Source organism: Musa acuminata, chromosome BXJ1-3 (genome assembly GCF_036884655.1).
Source record: "Musa acuminata AAA Group cultivar baxijiao chromosome BXJ1-3, Cavendish_Baxijiao_AAA, whole genome shotgun sequence".
In the NCBI taxonomy this organism is placed as follows: Eukaryota; Viridiplantae; Streptophyta; class Magnoliopsida; order Zingiberales; family Musaceae; genus Musa; species Musa acuminata.
The window spans coordinates 2,698,479-2,720,290 of record NC_088329.1 but is presented as its reverse complement, the minus strand read 5'-3'; the positions used below and the strand labels follow the sequence as shown (position 1 = coordinate 2,720,290).

The 21,812-nt window shown below is 42.0% G+C and overlaps 5 protein-coding genes across 7 annotated transcripts; 3 read left to right on the top strand and 2 right to left on the bottom strand.

Annotated features, from left to right (window-relative positions):
• Positions 1-963: 963 nt before the first annotated feature.
• On the bottom strand, positions 964-7,052 carry LOC135616719 (zinc finger protein CONSTANS-LIKE 9-like). The gene is made up of 5 exons (XM_065116227.1): positions 6,911-7,052; positions 5,340-6,023; positions 4,424-4,648; positions 2,807-3,129; positions 964-1,684 (listed from the first exon to the last, which is right to left on the bottom strand). The coding sequence occupies exons 2-5, from the start codon at positions 5,922-5,924 to the stop codon at positions 1,555-1,557; spliced, it is 1,263 nt and encodes a 420-aa protein (XP_064972299.1). The 5' UTR covers positions 5,925-6,023; positions 6,911-7,052; the 3' UTR covers positions 964-1,554.
• A 1,514-nt stretch (positions 7,053-8,566) lies between these two features.
• Positions 8,567-10,275, top strand: LOC103977355 (UPF0481 protein At3g47200-like). The gene is made up of 2 exons (XM_009392849.3): positions 8,567-8,651; positions 8,809-10,275. Exon 2 carries the CDS (start codon positions 8,829-8,831, stop codon positions 10,203-10,205), a length of 1,377 nt encoding a protein of 458 aa, XP_009391124.3. The 5' UTR covers positions 8,567-8,651; positions 8,809-8,828; the 3' UTR covers positions 10,206-10,275.
• Positions 10,276-11,849: 1,574 nt separating this feature from the next.
• LOC135616718 (protein transport protein SFT2-like) lies at positions 11,850-16,215 on the top strand. Its single transcript, XM_065116211.1, has 4 exons — positions 11,850-12,220; positions 13,658-13,925; positions 15,179-15,283; positions 15,804-16,215. The coding sequence occupies exons 1-4, from the start codon at positions 12,012-12,014 to the stop codon at positions 15,912-15,914; spliced, it is 693 nt and encodes a 230-aa protein (XP_064972283.1). The 5' UTR covers positions 11,850-12,011; the 3' UTR covers positions 15,915-16,215.
• A 36-nt stretch (positions 16,216-16,251) lies between these two features.
• On the bottom strand, positions 16,252-21,773 carry LOC135616699 (pentatricopeptide repeat-containing protein At3g63370, chloroplastic-like). Of its 3 annotated transcripts, XM_065116186.1 has the most exons (3): positions 17,216-21,773; positions 16,673-17,108; positions 16,252-16,570 (listed from the first exon to the last, which is right to left on the bottom strand). In XM_065116186.1, exon 1 carries the CDS (start codon positions 21,064-21,066, stop codon positions 18,172-18,174), a length of 2,895 nt encoding a protein of 964 aa, XP_064972258.1. In that variant the 5' UTR covers positions 21,067-21,773; the 3' UTR covers positions 16,252-16,570; positions 16,673-17,108; positions 17,216-18,171. The 3 variants fall into 3 exon arrangements, with proteins under 3 accessions (XP_064972258.1, XP_064972263.1, XP_064972248.1); XM_065116191.1 differs by having other exon boundaries at positions 16,252-16,578; positions 16,673-21,773; XM_065116176.1 differs by having other exon boundaries at positions 16,673-21,773.
• Positions 16,665-17,857, top strand: LOC135635880 (heavy metal-associated isoprenylated plant protein 41-like). Its single transcript, XM_065147305.1, has 3 exons — positions 16,665-16,995; positions 17,178-17,376; positions 17,509-17,857. Exons 1-3 carry the CDS (start codon positions 16,665-16,667, stop codon positions 17,855-17,857), a joined length of 879 nt encoding a protein of 292 aa, XP_065003377.1.
• Positions 21,774-21,812: the final 39 nt, after the last annotated feature.

The following is a 21,812-nucleotide window of genomic DNA, read 5'->3' as shown; positions in this document are numbered from 1 at the left end:
GGCATTATGTGAGATCCATAAATTGCAGAGGAGAAGGATTTCCACCCACACGGCTCTGTCAAGAGCCACCTCAACTGTCGGCAGCTGTTGGCAGTCGGTGAGAAGGAATAAAGGCAGCACCTTTGAAGGTTAACAGTTACCCTTTATGGGGTTTAGGGTTCATAGGATCCATGGTAGAACATTAAAGAGTGAATGCGTTCTGCTTCATTTGAGAGGGGAGTTTGCTCTGTTTGCGCTGCATCATTCGTCGGCAACAACCAAACTTTCTTTTGGCCATTGGTTTGGAATGCTGTGTTCTTCGACATGAAATGTTTGAACGATGTTTTACCATATGAAATGATGTTCTTCGACATGGGACTGAACCATATGACTAACTTGATATTTTTTGTATAGATACCTCATCCAACTTTCACACAAAAGGACCAAATCACGTCAAACGCGATGAACATTTTCCATGACAAACACCCAGCTGAATGATTCGGGTCTGTGATCCAAAATGTACTGCTATTCTTTCACCACAACTAAGACTGCAACATCACAGTCAATGTCGGATTTTATTCTCTGTGGTGATGAGAGCAAGGTGAATTGGCACACAAACATTTTTTCCAAGCTGGTATATGAGCAGATGAATGGACCCCCAAGCTTGAGATTGGTAAAGCTGAAGTAATCTAAGCTGCACACATATGCTTTGAGTCGAGCTTGTTGCTCAACTCTTTTCAGTCACAGATATGTTCTCTATCTGGCACTAATAAATTTGAAGATGACAATATTGGAAGACAACTATCGCCAACAGCATGACAAAGAAAACCATAACACATCTTCAGGTGTTTAAGATGCACAACCAATCTTGGGCAGCTGCAGCAATTGCTTTAAACACACATGAGCAACGTGCAAAGTTTATTGTGTTTATACTGTCGATGACATAAAAAGAAACTAAAGATAAAGGTTCTTCAAGAATCTTGATACATATAAAATTTTCTTTTGCATTTGAATGGATACAAATTGCTATTTTTCGGTTACAACACACTATACAAAATATAACATGACGAGATATGGCGAATGGAGCCAATGTCCAAATCAGAAACCTAACCCCGGGGGACACTGTAGCATGCCATACGAGGGTAACTGACCTCGGACGGAGTCAGAAAAAAATGTTTACAGGATCAGGATCAGGAAGAGCATGGATACCAGGTCATTCAAGGCAGAATAAACCAGTATGTGCTGGCCTTCTTTTCCCAATCATAGAATATATACAATCCCATTCATTATTGAACAAAATGAAAACTGACATTTACAGGATCAGGATGTTGGGCCATGTGGGGATCAAGAACTCATAATGCCAGAATGTTCCTTGGCAAATTAACAAGGACTGAGAACTTGCAACTCATATTTTCAGCCATCAATCATGCTGCCTTTCTTGTTCCTCCCTTTTAACTTCTTTAAATAGGCTGATAAACATATTAATGGCAAGGGAAGGATGACCTATGTCGGTCTTCATTTTCCCCAAGTATTTATCAACTGATGTTTACATTATACTATGATAATGTGTTGCTCTCAACAGCTTCTTGCCTGTGCAAGTGGGTCATAGTCGTAAGCTTCACCAGCCTTGACAAACCGGCCCTTCACCCGCCTTCTTACATCAGCCATAGCCTTGCGAGAAGCATACCTTATTTTTTTCTCAAACCTGTTCAAAATACAAGAAAGAAGTTTCTGAGAATTTGTCGAACATATCCATGGAATATTTTAATTGAGCAATCACAATCACTCTATAACAACTATCTGTAATAAAATTATAATTGAATTAGATCCATTTGTCTGTAAAACATGGCATCATTCACATACAGCTTTATTATTTTCATCAAGATACAATAATTATTTTTTATGTTAAGAATACATCTAGTTAGTTATCATACTGTCATGCATTCATGACTAAATAGCTTGTGTTACTGATCTACAGATCAATAGAATTCCAAGTGAGTCAAGTTTGTAACAAAAGCTGTGTGTATGTTGTCTAATTTCATATTGCACACCTATTTTATAATATCATTCCTAACAATTGACTTCGAACTCAAGGAGCATCTTTGGCCTCACTACCTTTTCTCTGGTAGGTGATTGATTTTCTGATTTTCTATTTAACCAATATACAAGAACAAGAACAATAAAAAAATAAAATCGAGAATGACTGTTTTCACATCTGACTCAGAAGCTCTTTATCGTTGTTCTTTTTCATCCCACTCAGACACTCTTTCTCATCACTATATTCGATATCCAAAACTGTAAACCTCGAGGGGGTTGACAGAGATCAGAGATATAAGAACATCACAAATAATTCTCATATGCGATCAACTGCCATATTCTCACCTGTAGTTGGCCAACGATGTCCATTTACATCCTATTAATTTATTTCAGAGGTTAAAAAGGGTGATCGACAATGGTTTAAACACACATTTAGTTGCATACAAGATAAACAAGCAAATACATGCTTCATTGTGGAACTAACAGCACTATAAGCTAAAGCTAAGTGCCACATAAGTAAACACATGCATAAACTAATTCGATGTCTGTTATTATTTTTTATGAGAAATTTTCCTCTAAAAGAAATCAGGGATTTTGGAAGTGAAAAGTTCCAAAACTAAAATGTGGCTTCTAGAGCAGGATGCAACTTCCAAATACTGAAATTCCACACTATATATGTCAAGTCCAGCCATCCAGAAGTTAAAGAACATTGTGCTCAGTGATATTTTTCAGTGATTAACACAGAAGATTATAGCACATCCAATTTGAGATTGTCAGAGTTCAGACTTACTTGCGTGCTTTCTTTTTTTCTTTGTAACGCATCACAGCACTAACCCTGCTACCTCTAGGTAACGAGGAATTTTCAAGTCCAGCTTCGAACACTGGAGGCTCACCCATAAGAAGCACTGATGAAACACCACAATCTTGATAGTCCCCGGCACTGCTTTCACCAGTCAAGCCAGAAAAGGAAAGGGATAGGCTAAAGCAAGCTTGACGTGCTGGAAAAAACTGACTTGAATCTGCATTTTTTACTGGTTTTGACATCACAGAATCAGCAGAGACTGCATTGCTACATGTTGCCTGCATAGGCTTAACCTGCCCCGCAGATGATGCCTGAGAAAGATTTTAAGGACAGTCGAGACAGTATAAGTGAATGATTGATCATCTTAAATATGCATGTTGTGATGACATATGAATAGACATGCAATTAACGAGCTGCTTGACTGTGCACTGTGCTCTTTAGCTTGGAAAATTCACATGGGCGAGTAAACTGCAGCTTGCTGACAACAGCTTAGGGTAACAGCTTGTTGTCGAGATAACTTAAGATCATTACATAAGTTGTTACAAATTGGCAAGTAAGATCATTACATAAGCTGCTACAGATTGGCAACGCCAGCTTTAACCAATGATTAGGAGAGCAGAAATGTTTAAGTAGTATCATCCAAACCAAACTTAGATCATGTCATCCAAAGAAGCATCTAGTCACTCTGTAATACGATGCTGCTTATGGTCATGAATATATCAACCTTTTCATACATAAAGGTAGTAGCTATGCACAAAATAACACTCATCTGTCTCTCCGGAAATTCAACATGAGATTCATCTGGTGCTTCACAAAATCATTTTCTCATGAATACACAAGAAAGGTGATGACTCTTTGAAATTGCAGGCCTCGCTAAGAAATATGATGGCAAAGCATTTCTGCTCTCCTAATTATTAGCTTGTGAGATATATCAGCTTGTGAGACACAATAACCAAACTAAATTAAGGAAATTGGTGGAAGCAAGCAGAGCAGACATAGCATAACAGTATTCCTTTGACAGTTAGCAACAAGACCTGAATGAGTTAATCTATTATGAAATGAAATCTCCAATGAATTATATCGAGTGTATTCAGATGAAGTATGACACGTCAGATTTCAAGTTGAATTTTCAAATATCAGGTATTAACAAGTTTTTCTGTTTATGATTCATCCACTTTAACTTTTATCTCTGACAAGCAATTCGGGTTTCTTGCTAACTCGCAACTAGTTGAGAGCATTGTTGCCCTACAAATGAGCACTTAAAATCCAACACCTTTGCAAGTCATAATAACTACAGAAATCATTACCCCAATGAATGGAAGAATCTTTATGAAACCATCCTTTTCCCCTTGACAAAAAATTGAAGATAGTAAATGGTGCAGGAAGTACTCTATGCATCATAACAAAATGAACTGGAACACACATTAGGTAATGCATACATCTAAGCTTGCATCTAATGGAGCTGACAGAGAAGAAATGAATATAGTGAACTAGTGTTTGATTTTATAGAAGGGGAAAAAAAAGCAATAAAACTGGTGGTTGCCAATACAAAAAAAGAAAAAAAAAACCAAATTTGCAAAAATAAGAGAAAGCCACAAGTTGTACCTCTCCAACAAGTTCACCCTGGCAGTTGGAATTGCCAGCATATGTTGCCCTTGTATCAAAAAAAATATCTATTTCATCATCATCAAAAAGGTGCCCGGTTTGGTTATGAGATACACCAAAAAGTTCTTCATAGTTTTGAAATGTCAAATCAACATCATCCACATTGAGATCTTCGTAAATATCATCTTTGCAGAATTCAAAATCTTTGGTCCCAGGACAAGATAGCTGCAAACGAGTCGATAAACTATTGCCAATTGAAATGTGTGAAAGAAGCTAAACATTGAAGAGCATCCAAACATAATTCTCAAGATTAAGAACCATAATCTTAAGAGCATCCAAACATTGAACCATATTCTCAGGATTAAGCTAAACATTTAAGAGCATAATCCATGTACCAGTGACCCATATATATATATATATATATATATATATATATATATATATATATATATATATATATATATATATATATATAGAGAGAGAGAGAGAGAGAGAGAGAGAGAGAGAGAGAGAGAGAGAGAGAGAGAGAGAGAGAGAGGAAGAGAGAAGAGGGGTGTAAAAGCAGAACAATAGAAGTGCTCACTATGTGAAAGTGTCATAAGACCTGATACTCTGGTAGACTGCAATTTATGGCTCCAGAGGAATGGAGGAAGGGTACACCTACACATATTAATATACCCTGCAGACTAGTCAATGATGTAAGTAACTACACATCCTTGCTGTCAACAAAAGATGCTGGAACATAAAATGGTAGTCAATTGTTAGTATCAAGTTTGTTAGGCAAAAAAGTAACTTGAATAGTAGAGTTGAATTTGGTAATTGTATATAGTACAAAAGATTTTGTTTAAAAGACAGCAAACATCAATGGGTTCTAAAATTTAGAGACAAATAAAGTGAATTCAAAACTTAAATGCACCTTAGGTGTAGTTAAATCCACTGCACCAGCTGTCAGATCTGCAGTACAGGGCATAGGACACATTGCAGACCCTGAAGATGATCCAATCAAGGCATTGGACTTATCGACAGCTTCCGGTTCCTCCATTTTGCCCGCACCAGATACGTCCAAAGTACTGTTTTCTGGAGAAGCCCAACAATTACTAACATTGCTCTCATTGATGGTCATCAAACCTAAGCCCTGTTCACAATCGGACTCAGCTATCTGAGGAAGCTCCTGAAAAAATGACCAAATTCTTGAAAACTCTGCTGCCGACGGGCAGCCTATGTAGCAGTTTATTGTCTCTCTTTTATGCCCTGAAGAAACTGCTGACCCAGCATGCCCATTCCAATCACAATTTTGGCAAAGTGAAACACTTTCTTCAGTGCACCTTATAACAGCAGGTTGTGCGCTGCATCTGTCACACAAAAGAGTGCGGGAGTGACGCTGAGAAAGTGCATTTGCAGAATGAACATTGCGGTCACATGACAAGCACAAAGAAGCAGCATCAGATCTGCAGTAGACGATAGATCTTTGCTCCCCACAGAAATCACAAAGGTGACTCATGCTTCCTCGCTCTCAGAAGCTAAACAACAAAATCAAATGCTGCTTCTGTTCTTGTGGTTTTACAAGAAATGTCCTCACCGTCGAAGTTGTCAGCATACTCTGGAAAAATTCAGGCAATGTCAGCATATGTCCCAAAAGACCTTAAAGTCTAATCTAACCACTTTCCTGGACATTAAAAGCTTAAACTTGGTCAAGTTTCAAATGCAATGCATTTTATCAAATTTAGTAAAACCACAAAAACATAAGTCGCAAAGATAAAGTAAATCACAAGTAGCAGTAGATTTTATTATAAATGAGTAGACCTGTCAACCAGAGTTATTTAATCATGATAACAACAAGGTCGATACCCAAACTCTCACAATTGCTTATGTATATTAATCAGCATTTTGATAGTACTTCCAGAAGATTTCCACTTAATAATCTCACAAATATATGGATTCACTCAACCTGACAACCTTAGTTATAAAATTCACAAGAGGGAATGTTCTAAAAATAACTACTTCGGATCTTGGAAGCTGCCAATTGCAGAAAATCTCCTGTAGCTAACATCTAAAAACATATACCGGAAAAGGCAACAGACCCCGACGAGCAATTCAACTTCGGCAGCATCATAAGTCTTGACAACCGATATTTTAAAAGTATCTTACGAAACCTTTTTCATCACCAGAATCAGCCGCTCTGCCTCGCGAGAAGAATCTACACTTATCAAAGCAACTTTTGGGAAGCTAAGAATCCTAAAAAGATACTATCTTTAACCAATTCGGCTTCCAACAAATCTAAGAAAAATATTTTTTCTCGGAAACGACGAGACCAAGGATAAACTATCCGTCGCTCGATTCGAAATCGCTACTCACACAGGTTGCAGGATATCCACATCAGAAACCAAGGAAAAAGAGCGAAGAATCCAGTTACTGACATGACTAAACAGGATGCAAGATCGAACGAGTAACAGCAGGATTTCTCCAAAAGAAAACAAACGTAGTTACCGCTTCATGGATATCTCATCAAAGGAAGCCAAACTTCCTCTTTTTCCCTCTTGGTTTGGCACGCAAAAAACGGAGGGACGACAAACCCTAGCGGAAGACGAGTGATGCGAAATCGAATTCCCTCACGGGAGCAATCGAAGATAGACAGATAGGAGAGAAGAAAAAGCAAGGTGGAGAAGCAAAAGATGAGGAGATGAGCGGAGGCGGGGCCCACGGGTTCCCGTGTAAAGAGATACTTTTTCTACTCGCTGCCGTCACTACCCAGTTTCCTAGCCGACATGTCGTTCGAAGAAGAGATGGACGAAGGCGCGGACCCACAAATACATCTCCAGTGAGAAGGGAAGTAACCGAACGAGTAACGCGGTATGGGTGGTGAAAGACTTCCCCTCCTGCGAAAAGGCGACTCAAAGTGTATGTCTCTTGATTCATTCATTTATTGTATTCATTATTGTTGTTGCGCTTTTGGGGGCGTTTGGGTAAAAACGGGAGGCAGGGTGTAAGTGGCGGGTCCCTGCGGACCGACGCAACATCGAAGCAGGCCATGTCGCGTGCCGTGACGACTTCTTCCAGGCTATGTATCTAATGACCGTAATACCCCTCTCTAGTTTCGTCTGTACTTGGGCTCTCGTCTTAACCGTCAAGGCAGACATTGTGCTCTTTTAAGGCCCTCATCGAGCACGAATCGGTCCACTCGTAGCCCACGGTTAGGTGGGTCTAAATGGTAAATTAACGCAGTTGCACGTGAGTGTTTACGTCCAAGTCGACTCCTAACTTGCGGCTCATAATAGCAACTTTGCGTCGAGAATTTAAACCACGTGGCCACGTTATCCAACACAAGACAACAAGCGAGACGTCGAATGAGACACCATTTCACCGAGTGCCATTCTGTCGTTCATCATTGGCTCGGCGAAGGGACCGAAGAGGGAACCACGCCTTCTCATTCGCTCGCAACTGCGGGCCCCGGAGGGAGCATCCGCTGATTTCGCTTTGTCGGTTCGGCCGTGGAAGGCGGCCCGCATCAAATCAGAACCTTCCGTCGGGAAAAAAGGGCCCCCCACCTCCGAAGGGCCGTCCGGCGTCACGTTTCGACCATTCTACGTCGTCGGATGAGATACGTACGGCCGAATATTTATTCCGGAACTGGGACGTGGGCCCGGTTTCTTTGTAGTTTCCCAATCAGGAAATTTGTCTCATGCTGATCATCATCATTGACGTGTGGGATCGAGCGATGATTAGAGCGTAACGCTTTGTCAAAACTTAGTGGACTTTTTCATTTGAATGTTTTGCGAATCTATCTTCAGAGAATTCAGTAATGGACAGAGCTTTTTAATGAATATTCAGAGAAAGTATATTTCTTCTTCATTCTTTTTTATATTTTATGAATATCAATCATCATGGGTGTTTCCTTGATCGATGGAGTTAATTGCTATAATCGATCATAATACATGTGGGAACAGAGCCCATCTGTCCCTTTCTCCTTACGTGGGACGTGTACAGACGTTCCTTCTCCTGTCCAAACAAGCATAAAATAAAGAAAAACGAAAAGCACAAGCAAAGAACAATGTCAAGCGGCATCTCGGTCCACAAATGGACTTTTTAGATCTATATAAGCCCTTGACCCTGCTCTTCCCACCATTAATCTATTCTTCTTCCTCTGCTGCTTTTGCCTTTCCCATTCTTGTTCTTGTTTCTCTCCTAGCTTGAAGAAATCTGACCCTACGCGTAGCAGTGCTACAACGAGGTAAAAGGTTTCACATCCATTGGTTTCTCCCAGCATTAGTTTGTTCTTGTAGACTGTGGATGCATGTACCATAGCTGGGTGGATCACGAGGACAAATTAGGAAGATCAATTGATTACTTTGTTCTATACATCGAATAAAAGTTTGATTGTTTCCCAGAAATCTGACCATCGGATTTCATGCCGTGCCATCGAGCCATGAGGGAGACGAGTGCTGCGGAAATGCAGGTGGTGATACGCGTGGACGAGGCGGCGGTGAGCTCCATGAGGAAGAAGTTGGAAGCTACATCGTTGGAAGACCGGCACGCCGAGCAGGCGACGATCTTCAGAGTCCCACACAACATTCGAGCGATCGATAGCTTGGCGTACGAGCCAAAGATCGTCTCCCTCGGCCCCTACCACGCTGACAACGAACGCCTGGGAGCCTGGGACGACCTCAAATGGCGCTACTTCAAGAAGTTCCTGAACCGGAACCCCAACAAACACTTGTGTGACTACCTCGAGGAGGTCGAGATGTTGGCGCTCGCAGCACGCACTGCGTACTCGGAGAAACTGGGCATGGATCCCGGCAAATTCGTGGAGATGATGCTGCTCGACTGCTGCTTCGTGGTCGAGTTGTTGCTCGTACAGATGGAGGAGAAGCAGCAAGCGGGGATGCGAATGGGTCCGAAGTGGCAAGAGGCGAGTTCGACGTTCGAACAGGATCCGATGATAAGTGCATGGCGGTGGGCTCTGCCATTACTAGCACATGACGTGATGATGCTCGAAAACCAGCTTCCTCTCGTCGTCCTTCGGAGTTTGCTGGAGCTGGCTTCCCCAGGTGCTTCCCTGAAGGAACCCCTGGACTACTTCTTCCGGAATTTTCCTCTGACCATAAACATCGAGAAAATCACCGACGATAACATCAAGAATTCTCCCCACCTTCTTCATCTTTTCCACACCTGCATTGTGCCGCCGAAGAGCATGATCGCAAAGAAGATTGGAAAGGATAGCCGGCCCTCACACACCCCGATGCCGTGCGCCAGAGAGCTCCGGGAGGCCAGGGTAAAGTTCGTGAAGAAGGAGGCCGCGAGCTTCCTGGACATCAGTTTCCACGGGAACGAGATGGAGATACCGCAGGTGTGGGTGGACGACGAGACCAACTCCCTCCTCCGGAACCTCATCGCGTTGGAGCAGTGCTACCCCCGGGCGGGCATCTACGTCACCACGTACGCCTGGTTCATGGACCGCATCATCGACACGCCCATGGACGTGGCGTTACTCCGACAGCACAAGATCATCGAGAACGGCCTGGGCAGCGACGAAGACGTCGCCGATGTCTTCAACAAGCTCGGCAAGGAGGTCATCATGGACTTGCAGGGGTGCTATCTCTCGGACCTCGGGCAGGCCGTGACGAAGCACTGCGACAACAAATGCAACCGCCGTTGGGCGTCGCTGAACCACAACTACTTGACCAGTCCATGGGCGATCATCTCGGTTTTCGCTGCCATTCTCCTCTTCCTTCTCACCATAATCCAGACTATTTTCTCGGTTCTAAGTTACATCAAACAGTCCTAATTAAAATCCCAAGTAAGAACATGACATACAAATTTGTTGTAATGATCTTACCACTAAAATGTTTGTTCTACAGTAATGGCGTCATTTGTTTCGATTGTTCTGATCCATGTATTTATTAGTCATGGAACAAGTTATTCCTGAGTCTCAATAATTACTGTCTGAATTGTCATTAATGCAGTGCTGATTTCGATTGCTTTGTGAACAATGGGGTTTTCTTCCTCTTTTAGTGATCATCGCTTGGTAATTAAATGTATCAAATTATCTCATGTTAGTATAGTTTGTATCCTTTTCTCATACTAGTTTTGAGTATGGGGGTGAGCAGAGAAAAAATAAAAAATAAAATACGGGATGATTTTCATATAAAATATTTACATTTTGCATTTTTTTTAACCGATACTTTTATTTTTATTTTTCAGAAAATTCTCATAATTTAAAAAATAATCAAACTATTTTATTTTTTTTTTTCATATGTTGTAGTGTTTTGGCCGTCGCAACAAAAATACTATAAATTTTACTTAAAAATATTATAAATGAGTCAAATAAAATTAAAACATACTAGAAAAAAATTTGATATATCATATACTACGATTCAAATGTGTGTTTATAATAGTTTAGGGAGGATGTCGCATAGACAAAAATAAAAAATTAGCTAGTTACAATATTTTGACCATCATAATAAAAATACTATAAAATATTTTTAAAAACACCATAAATAATTCAAATAAACTCTTAACCTTAATCGAATCAATTAAAAGTATAAAAATATAATATCGTAATGATATACGAGTAACGATAAACAGAGAGAAATAATATAATATCACTTATGGTGTCTTTCAATAACATTTTTAATGTTTTTAATACTTCAATAAAAAAAATGCTGTAAACATTATTGAAAAACATTGTACGCGAGTTTTAACAATCTAAAACTGATAAAAAAAATGTACTTGAAAATTTTGGCAAATTTTTTTTGAAGAATATTTTAGATATTTATAAAATTATGAATACAAATTTTAAAAAATAAATGAGGTATTGTTCGAAGAATATCTAAAACATGAGTATTTTCTAGAAAAAATCATCCAAACAAAAGTATGAAAGAAAAAAAATTAATTTTCCTAGAAAATACTTATATTTTTAATATTTCTAAACCAATACCCTGATTTTATCTTTTTCTCAAACAATACCTTTTATTTAAAAAATATTTAAACAATTTCTTAAAAAAAATTTAGTATGTTACAATGTTTTAGTCACCACAATAAAAATACTATAAAGCCTATTTAAAATATTATAAATGATTTAAATAGATTCGTAGTCTTAATCAAATTAACTATAGATATAAATATATGATATTATAATAAAATATGAGCAATGACAATTGGATAGGATGTGTATTTTTAAGATATAAATAAAAATATTATAAATATTACTAAAAATACTATAAATAAGATAAATGAAAAGACTATAATAATTGAAAATTGATAATAAAAAAAGTAGATTAAAAAAATTGACAGAAAACTTTTAAAGAATATTTTAGATTTTTTAAAAAATTAAAGATATTTTTTAGAAAAAGCAAAATAAATGGTACTTTTGAGAAATATCCAAAATTGAAGTGTTTTCTATGACGATCGCGTGAGAAAACGTTTCCTCGACTCCTCTCCCGGTTGTTGATTTCTATTGCTACTGTGCTCCTCTCTTTCCGACGGAGTAAGCGAAAGATCTGTCCATCGAGAAACCCTAGCCTCTTCCTCCTCGCCTATCTCCCCCTGTTTTCTCGATCTCGCTACATATTCCGATCCGAACAAAGACACGATGCGGACGGCGCAGGCTTGGTTCACCGGGGGACCGAGCGGCGTTGGTGGAGGAGAGCAGCAGAAACCCTCCTCTTCGTCCCTCCTCGCTGATTGGAACTCCTACGCTGCTTCCAGATCGACGGAGGAGGGCGGGGCGTCCGCCTTCGGGTTCGATATCGAGTCCGCCGTCCAGTCCGCCAACGACAAGGTCACCGGAACCTTCAATGTGTAAGGGTCAATCCACTGGTTGATCTTTCTCTTCACCTTTTCGATTCTGTGTTATATATTTTCCATGGGTGGATTCAACGGGCTTCAAGAAGAGGATTCCTATAAATGGATCATTCCTTTTTGGTGTGATTGTTTGTTTACTGCTGTTTAAACCTTGGAGTTTGTCTACCACTGATGGTAAGAGAATAATCGTAGAAAATTCTCAGTGTAGGAAGCAAGAGGACTGCGCTATAGTCGCTGCTTGACTAAGATTTTGGTGGCGGCGCTATTTTTTGATTGACGTGCAGTTAACATCTGGATCTGAAGGAAAAGTGATGTTGGATCTGACAGTTTCGGTCTTAACTGGTCCTTCTGGTTTTCATTAGTTTGTTTCTCTTGGTGATTAGTTCCTAAAATTATATGAAGACTAGATATAGTTTTGGACTTGATTTGTTAGGTCAATTCACATATTTCAATTTGTCGTGTTGATCGATGGTTGATAGAATCACATGTTTACTTAAAGTTGGAGCATGAACAAGGACAAAGCCGACAGAGGTTTTATTGTGCAGTTCTACAAGAATTAACTTGAATGACATGAAAGCATGATCTAACAAAGTGCTTTAGAAAGAAACAACTTGTTTTAGGTGGTCTGAATGTGGTTCCATCATTCGATGCTCTGTAAACAAATGTTGGATTTAGGATGCTCCACTTCCAAGCAAATGATAGATTGTGTTTAACCCTCTTTCTGAGCGTTTTCCAGATGTAAAGGAATTTCAAGGATTGACTCCAGTTGTATGAGCTCAAATTGCAACCAGTGGCATAGTGTTTTCCACCTTTCAACTAGCTTTTTAGATTTTCAAACATGTCCCTCTCTTGCTTAATTATGCCTTGAATATTGCTCATATTTAGTATAATCTATTAGCCTAATTGAAGTTCAATAATTTTATGTCTCTCAAAGCATTCTTGATTTTAGGTTCTTCTCCCCCATATTATGGTAAAAGTCTTTCCTACAGATTGTTATCTACTCCACAGGCCAGTAGATGCCTATGCTGTAATGTACTTGTCTTAATGTGGATGATGTGTCCTCTGCTCTTGTCCCTCATAACAAGGCAAGACCAACTTCCTCTTCTTATTTGTAGCTTTAGGCCTCGACAAGTATCATGAATGAATTTTGGCCTCTACATTCTTTTGTTGATTTATGATTATAAAAAGTTTGATGTTTATTTCGGTGTCCTTAAGTCACATATGGTTCCTGTGTGCAAAAGCATTCAGTTGTTATCTTCTACTTTGTTCACAGTTCGTACATCCTAATTGGCTTCTTAGCATTGTCTTGTTTCTTCTATTTCATCCTCATTCTTTCCATCTAACAGTCTCACCTATAGTCATATATATCTAAGATTACACTTGCTTAGTGATCTGAGTTACTATACTAGTATGCCTTTCTTCATTGTTCAACAGGGTATCGAAAGGTGTGACGGAATTGCCTGGGATTTTCCAGTCTGCTACTAGCAGTGTGCCTTCTGGGAAGTCTCTCATGTACTTTGGGTTGCTCCTTGCCAGTGGCGTGTTTTTCGTTGTTGTTGCTTTCACTATGTTCCTTCCAGTGATGGTCTTGATGCCTCAGAAATTTGCTCTCTGTTTTACTCTTGGATGTGCCTTGATCATTGGATCGTTCTTTGCTCTTAAAGGTCCTAAGAATCAGCTAGCTCACATGTTCTCCATGGAGGTATATCTTTTAGGATCCTGTAGATCTTTAATTACGTGTTTCTATTCCTTTTTGGTTGTCAATGTTTTACTTGCACAAATTAAACTGAAATACACTGAGGAAGGATCTTTAATAATTAGTTGAAAAGCATCATACTCATGAGGTTTTTGTTACCTGAAACTATGCCTTTGGTCTCTGAAATAATAATTCACTTTTTTTTTTTTGAAGATGTCTTGTTTATTATTACATTTGTGGATTCTTGATTCGTTCATTATTTGATGCTGTATGGGCTTCAATTCTGATTAAGATAATGGCGAGGAGATGCCTATTCTTCTGCCATCAAGGTAACCTGGGCTGGTGAATGTTATGCTTGCCAATAGATGTTTATTTCTCATATAAAGAGGTGGTGTCAACCAAGGTTCGCTATACCGTACCGTACCGGCGTTTCGACCTGGGCTCGGTATGGTACAGTATCGGTGTACCGGGCGGTACATCAGGGCGTACCGAGCGGTACACCCTGGTGTACCGAATAATTTTTATTTTTTCATACTGTAGCAGTGCTACAGTATAGCACTGTAGCGGTACCTGACGGTTCGCGTACTGATAACCTGTTGGACCAGTACGGGCGATACGCTTCGGTATGGTAGACCTTGGTGTCAACAAATATAAACATGTAGATATACTTAAAAGGAATATGATTCATGAGAACTGTATACTTAAAGAAAGAAATAGAAAATATGCTAGCGTTACCGGACCATGTTGTGCTTCGCTTAGCCAAATTTGAATGTTTGTTTATCTCTTTAGAGATACTTTTTAAAATATGTAGTAGCAATCCCGGTGTGATCTTATGTTGCTGTGGCTACTGCTGCATCTTATCTTGTGACAAAATTGATCCAATTACAAGAGAAATGGTCCTTCTATAATGCTGTTTTGCTACTTCCTACAAGATCCTACTCAGACATTCTTACCGTTAATGTCATTTGGAATTTAAGATTATATTGTCAATCTCATTCAATGTCAGCACAGTCAACAAATTAAGCCAGTTTTAAATATATTATCATCAAAATTCATAACAATATGATATAATAGACACTCACTTTGATATAACAATACAAAGATATCTGAATTCTCTTGATTTGACTGAATATATTGTCTTACAGAGAGTTCAATGCCAAGAAAGGAATCATGTAATTATTTGGCATGCCATGGCTTATTGTTGTTTGTACTCTGTTATTTTGTCTAATACATTTTTTTTTTTGGTGTTTATGTTGCAGAGGCTGCCATTTACGTTGGTATTCATCGGTAGCATGGTGGGCACCATTTATGTCTCCATGGTGCTTCACAGTTACATTCTCTCTGTCCTTTTTTCTGTGATTCAGGTATAAGGTCTCATGTCGGTGAATTTAGGTTCAACTATTTCTTCTCCTTGTACGCACTTGATAGCTGACAGGGTTTATCTTGCTTTCACGGCATTTGCATTGATGACCTGCTTCTCTCGATTTCATTCTTAAAAGTAGATTGAAAGTGTTGTCAATCTCAAATAAGATAGGGGGCAGTCCAATAATAAGCCCAACCTACCCACCAAACCTATATGGATGCGGCATAGGCAACACAGGTTTTTGATATGCGCTAACAAAATTGTAGTTTTTCTTGGTCTAAAATGAGCTTATATGAACAATCAGGGTCCACATAAAACAGTCAGCAAATACAAGTATCACATGCAAAAATTGTAGCTCAACTCTATGGTTTGTTTATTCATTCTTCTAATGGCCCATTTGCTTTGCTGAAATCATGCTACTTGTTCAGCTGGATAGCTTTATAAATCTCAGTTGTTGGTAATATGCATAGTTGACATGAATGATAATATTTTCTGAACTCTTTTCTCATTTTTACCTGCAGGTTGTTGCACTCTCATATTATTCTGTATCCTACTTTCCCGGAGGATCTACTGGTCTGAGGTTTCTCTCTTCGAGTATAACATCCTCAATCCTAAAATGCTTTGGCGGATGATTGCTGATGTCTGTACCATTTCTTCCTTCCTTACCTTGCTCACATCCTACCTGGGTACTTTGTTCCTGTAATCTTTTAGAAATATTACAGTGAATGGGCGCATGCATGCATTCATTCCAATATGTTCCTAAGATTTGTTAGGGTTCTCCGACCTTTGGACTTCCGCCTCCTTTGTTCAAAGAGAATCAGTGGCATTTGTAATGATTTTGTTTGTGTCAAGTTCCAAAGCTATTAGGCTATTATCAAAAGTTTCGGCATTTCATGAGACGTTATATTTTTAAGACGTGTATGTTTCTTTCAACTTTTTCGAAGACTCTCTCTAATATGAACATTTGGGTCGATGAATGATTGGGCTGCAATTACGTTGATAATATTTTCTACATGAGGCACCTCAATCTTCCTTTGCTGATCTCCTCATTCAGCCGTAGTATTTGAACAGTAGAGATGTCTTCTTCTAACAATATACCTGTGTGCGAAGGAAGTCTCCGGCATGTGGTTGCTTTTACCCGTTTTCTCCTGCTCATCGGGAAGTCCAACCACAGTTGACGTCGATGAGACGGTTGAGTCACCCGGCTTGATATAGGGATCGCTATCGTCTCCCAAGACGAAGGGGAGGAGCGACCCTTCGACTTCGCTTCTCCATATATCCGTCGCTCCTGTCAGTCTTTTCGCGTCATAAGAGAGAGAGAGAGAGAGAGAGAGAGAGAGAGAGAGAGAGTGAGAGGAACGGAGGTGGTGGGGAGGTTGAGCATGACTACCTCAGGGCTGCTGCTGCTGTTTGCCAACGCCAAACTGAAACAACAGAGCCATCACTCCTCGGTGCGAGTGAAATGGCTGAGCCATTACTCCTCGGCGCAGCAGATACTGCTGGTCGGAGAAGGGGACTTCTCCTTCTCGCTCGCGCTCGCCAATGCCTTCGGCTCCGCCGATAACCTCGTCGCCACCTCCCTCGACTCCTACGGTCTTCCCTTTCCCTCCTCCTCCCCCGTCTTGTTCTTGCTGGTTTCACACGTACACCCGAACGTTCTTGTGGTTTCTCGAAAGATGAGGTTTCTCTCCCTGTGCATCATTGATTTGATGGGTTTCTCTCCGATTTCTTAATCGGGAAGGAGTGGCTTAACACTCGCTCATCAGGCACGGGAATACTTCGCTTCCATACCCTCCCCGTCTTCATTCCATGGATTACTTCCTCGGCTGTATAATGAAATAGTGGCCGCCATTCATCTTTCTATGTACATCGTTGATGGAATCTATGCGAAGCAGATGACCTGCTGCAAAAGTATTCCAAAGCGAAATCGAACCTGAAGAGCCTGCGGGAGATGGGGGCGACCACGCTGCACGGAGTTGATGCTACGACAATGAAGTTACATAGCGAGCTGACGATGCGAAGATTTGATCGGATCGTCTTCAACTTCCCACATGCAGGATTCAGAGGAAACGAGGGCCTGATGCCGGTGATCGAGTACGTGCCTTGACCATCTTAAATATTCTTCCTCTATTTGCAACGCTCGCCAAGCTTACTCCCTGGAGTAGTAGCTTCGCACCAAGATTGCATGTTTCGATCTCATTTTGTCGGATCATCTTTATGGTATAGTTTGCACCGAAGGTTGGTGATGGGATTCTTCAGAAACGCATGCCGCATGCTCCGACCAGATGGAGAGGTCCACGTGAGCCACAAGATGGGGGGCCCGTACGCGCAATGGAACCTCGAGGAACTTGCTTCCGAGTGGTCTCTTGTTCTGGTCGACTGCGCTGATTTCAGGAAAGATGAATTCCCAGGTTACTGCAACAAAAGGGGAGAAGGCCCGCGCTGCGACCGGACTTTTCCTCTCCGCGCTTCCTGTACCTATAAATTTCGGCTTGGAGACCTCGACGAAACGAAGGCTTCTTCTTCTTCTTCTTCTTCTTCTTCTTCTTCTTCTTCTTCTTCTTCTTCAGCATGATGATGGGAAGTGTAGTTTTTGGCCATGCATGGAAGGTGTGATCCACCAGTGGATGCTTTCTTCTTTTTGATACTGGTCGGTGACGGAGGTCCCTGTCTTTTTTTGTATTTGGGTGTGGGGCTGAGGGGACGGACCTCTGCATATAATATCTTCGACATCAAATTTGGATTGGTACTGCAGCAAGTCGAGCCTACTTGTTTATTTCCATCATTCGATTTACTCTGCTCTCTTCTTTCATTTCAATTCTGAGGCCACCCAACAGCTTCTAAGAACCATCACCAGAAGCAGAGACATCTCATGAGACACCTTTGGACTCACCAGAAATCTCTACAAGAACAGGATCCACCTCTGAAGTGATGAAACCGGTTGGCATCCCTGACGATGATTTCCTGCTCATACAGCTTGCTTACGAGTTTGGTGAATTCGTGGCAATCACCACATACTCGGAGGTTCTTGGTGATCCTGATTGGTGTTCCCTTCGGGGCACACAACATACCGAAAGCCATGGCAAGCCTCTCACTGTGTCCGTGCAACATCTTTATCTTCTCCTCTTCCGGCACATCTTGCAGAACGAACTTGGTGTTCTCGGTGTACCCTCCTTCCTTCTTGAGTCTCTCGATGATCTCTGCCAACTTCGAGTAAATGGCGACTGATTCCTCGTGTGTTCTGTCTCTCGCAACGAACGCGTGCACCTTCTTCCCCAGTTCGATCCAGCTACATGCCGGGTCTTTCTTCAATCCCCTCCTTTCCATCATCGCTCTCACTGCACCCACTTCTTCCCAGTTCCTCGTCGCCGCAAACGCATTCGAAATGAGCACATAGTTTCCAGGATTCTCAGGCTCTAACTCGAGTAGCTTCTCCGCTGCAATCTTGCCCAGCTCGTGATTCAGGTGCACTCGACAGGCACCGAGGAGAGCACACCAGACGGCAGCTGTCGGCTTCACAGGCATTGATTTTATGAACTCGAATGCTTCCTCTGTCCTACCAGAGCGACCGAGAAGATCGACGAGACAGGCGTAATGTTCCGGCCATGCCTCCAAACCATACTCACCTGTCATCACATCCAGATAGTACTTTCCCTCGTCTACCAATCCAGAGTGGCTACAGGCATAGAGAAGGGCCAAGAAGGTAACCTCATCGGGGACTATACCCGTCTCCTGCAGTCCCCGGAAGAGGCGTATTGCTTCCTCTCCCTGGCCGTGCATCCCACTGGCGTCGATCATGGTTGTCCACAGAACCAAATCTTTGCGTCTGACATTTCCGAATACTTTAAAGGAGTTCTCTATGTCTCCGCACCTGGCGTACATGTCCACGAGTGAACTGCTGACTGTTCCTTCGGTGAGATACCGTCTTCTGTACATAAAACCATGGATTTCCTTTCCTTTCATCGAGGATGACAAACCAGCAGCGGCAGCAAGCACAGTAATCAGTGATACTGCATCAGGTTCCACATCGGCCGCCACCATGTCTCTGAACAAACACAAAGCTTCGTTTAGGAGCCCGTTGCTGACATAACAAGTGATCATACTAGTCCAAGACACAACATCCTTATCCCGTATCGTTCCGAAGACATGGCAAGCACGAGAAACCTTTCCACACTCTCCATAGACATCGATGATCGTGTTGTTGAGTACCAGATCCAGCAGGCCATGTCTGATAGCATAACCATGGACTTGCTTCAGCAGGGAAAGACAGAGCATACCACTGCAAGCTTGTAAGATGCTCCCGATCATCATCGAGTCCGCCTTCATTCCATCCGCCTGAACTTGCCTGAACAGCTCGAATGCCTTGGAATAGCGAGAGTTCTGTGCGTAACCTGCGATCATTGTCGTCCAGGAAATGCAGTCCTTGCTATGCAATTTATAGAAGACACGCTCGGCATAATCTATCAAGTGACACTTTGTGTACATGTCGATTAGTGTGTTTCCGACCTGCAAATCGGAGTCCAATCCGTGCTTCATCGCATAAGCATGCACTTCCTTTCCATGCAATCTGTTCCCTGACCTCCCTGAAGCAGAAGCGACGCTTATAAGCGAAACCTGGTCGGCTTCAAAACCCAACCCGAGAATTTCGCGGAAGAAGTCGATGGCTTCCTGATATAAACCATTTTGAACATAACCAGACAGCATCGAATTCCACGACACGGTGTCTTTCTCCTCCATCTCGCAGAACACCTGCATGGCATTGCCGATTCGACCACATCTTGCGTACAGGACGACCAATGCGTTGCACTCATAAATCTCGAGTTTTGCATCGTTCTTTAGAAGAGCGGCATGTATTTCCATACCCAACCTCGGAAGTGAAAGTTCTGCACAGGCTTGAAGAACGCCGACGGTGGTATACGAGTTCATCGGAATGCTGGCCCTTTGCATCTCTCTAAACAAAGTCAGAACCTCAAAGAATTGCCCGTCCTGCAAACATGCTGATATGATGGAATTCCAAGAAACAACATCTCTTTCCTCATCCATCCGCTCAAACAGCTGCCTTGCCGAGCCGAACCGTCCACACTTTGCGTACATGGAAACGAGCGCATTGGAGACGAAACCCGTGGAGTCGAGTCCACATTTGACTGCAAAACCGTGCGTCGCAGTCCCAGTATAGACATCCTCTAGCGCGCCGCAGGCCTTTAGGACGGAAGCAAGGGTGCAAGCATCGGGCAGTATTCCCGAGACACGCATTTCCTGAAAGGTTGCTATGGCCAACGAAGGACGGTCATTCGAAGCGTAGGCTCCAACGAGCGCGTTCCACGCGAAGATAGACCGATTCGGCATTTCATCAAACAGCTTCTCGGCATCGTGGAGTTGGCCACATTTCCCGTACATGAAAAGGAGCTTTGTGCCGAGAAATCCATCATCAGAGAGGGAATTGGATTTGACAATGTGAGAGTGGACTTGCTGGCCTTGCAGTGGGGCTTTCCGGGAAGCACAAAGCTCGAGAATGGATGAGTAGGCGTCCGGCGGAGGGCACTGCGGCGAGTTAGCCAGCGAGCGGAAGGCCTGTGTGAGGTCTCCTTGCTTGCAAGCTTCTTTAACGGACGGCAAGGTAGATGCAGGAACATTGCGGGAGAGCAGAGCTACACGGGATAGGATCGTGGCGGACGAGATGGAAGCCTGCTTCTGCTGCGGCTGCTGCAAGGAAAAGGCCATCCACAGCAGCTTCTTGTCCAAGCCGTTGCCAACAGACGACGCCGTGGGAAATGGGTAAAGCATTGTGGAAGACTACGCTCATGTCCAAAGCACGTGAATTCTTTTTGGTTCGACCCAATGACACAAAATATCGTGAGTCCCCTTTCCCTCTCTAAGGACACCTCAACGGTTTGAATGGGATTCGGGAAAGCCCAGTGCGATAAGGCACGACATTGCCATTACGTGGCACTTCAAGAAAACAAAAGGCCGTCACGGTCGTCGTCGTCGTCGACTCGACCGTGTGAAGCCGGTCGTTCACTCGAGACTGCCACTTGCCGAAACGACTATGGCCTCATTTATCACAGACAATTCATCGAACACGTAGCGATAGTACTGTAACAAATACTGAATAATATACTCTTTTTCTGAATAGAAAGAGTCTCTCTCTCTAGCTAACATTCTGATCCATTATACCTAACATTCAGACATTTCTTCCACATTGACTTGCTTGCGAGACGAGTAGGTGCTGTGGGTGTCCACCGTAAGGCCTCGGCTTTAATGGGGGTTTGGGTAGCAGCGGTTGCTTGCGGCAGCGGAACGCTATTAGAATCCTTACTTTACTTTACTGTAGTCATCTGTCTTATGCTTCGATAGAGGGAGGGGAAGGACGCCATCTTTCATTGTGGAAGATGAAGAGAAGAGATGAGAGATAAGCACCATTGACTCACATGATTATGTTGAAACCACGCTCGGAGTGCTCATGATTCTTGTTCTCGCTTTTGACTTTTGTTATCCGTGGGTAGGACACCAACCACATTTCATGTTGACTG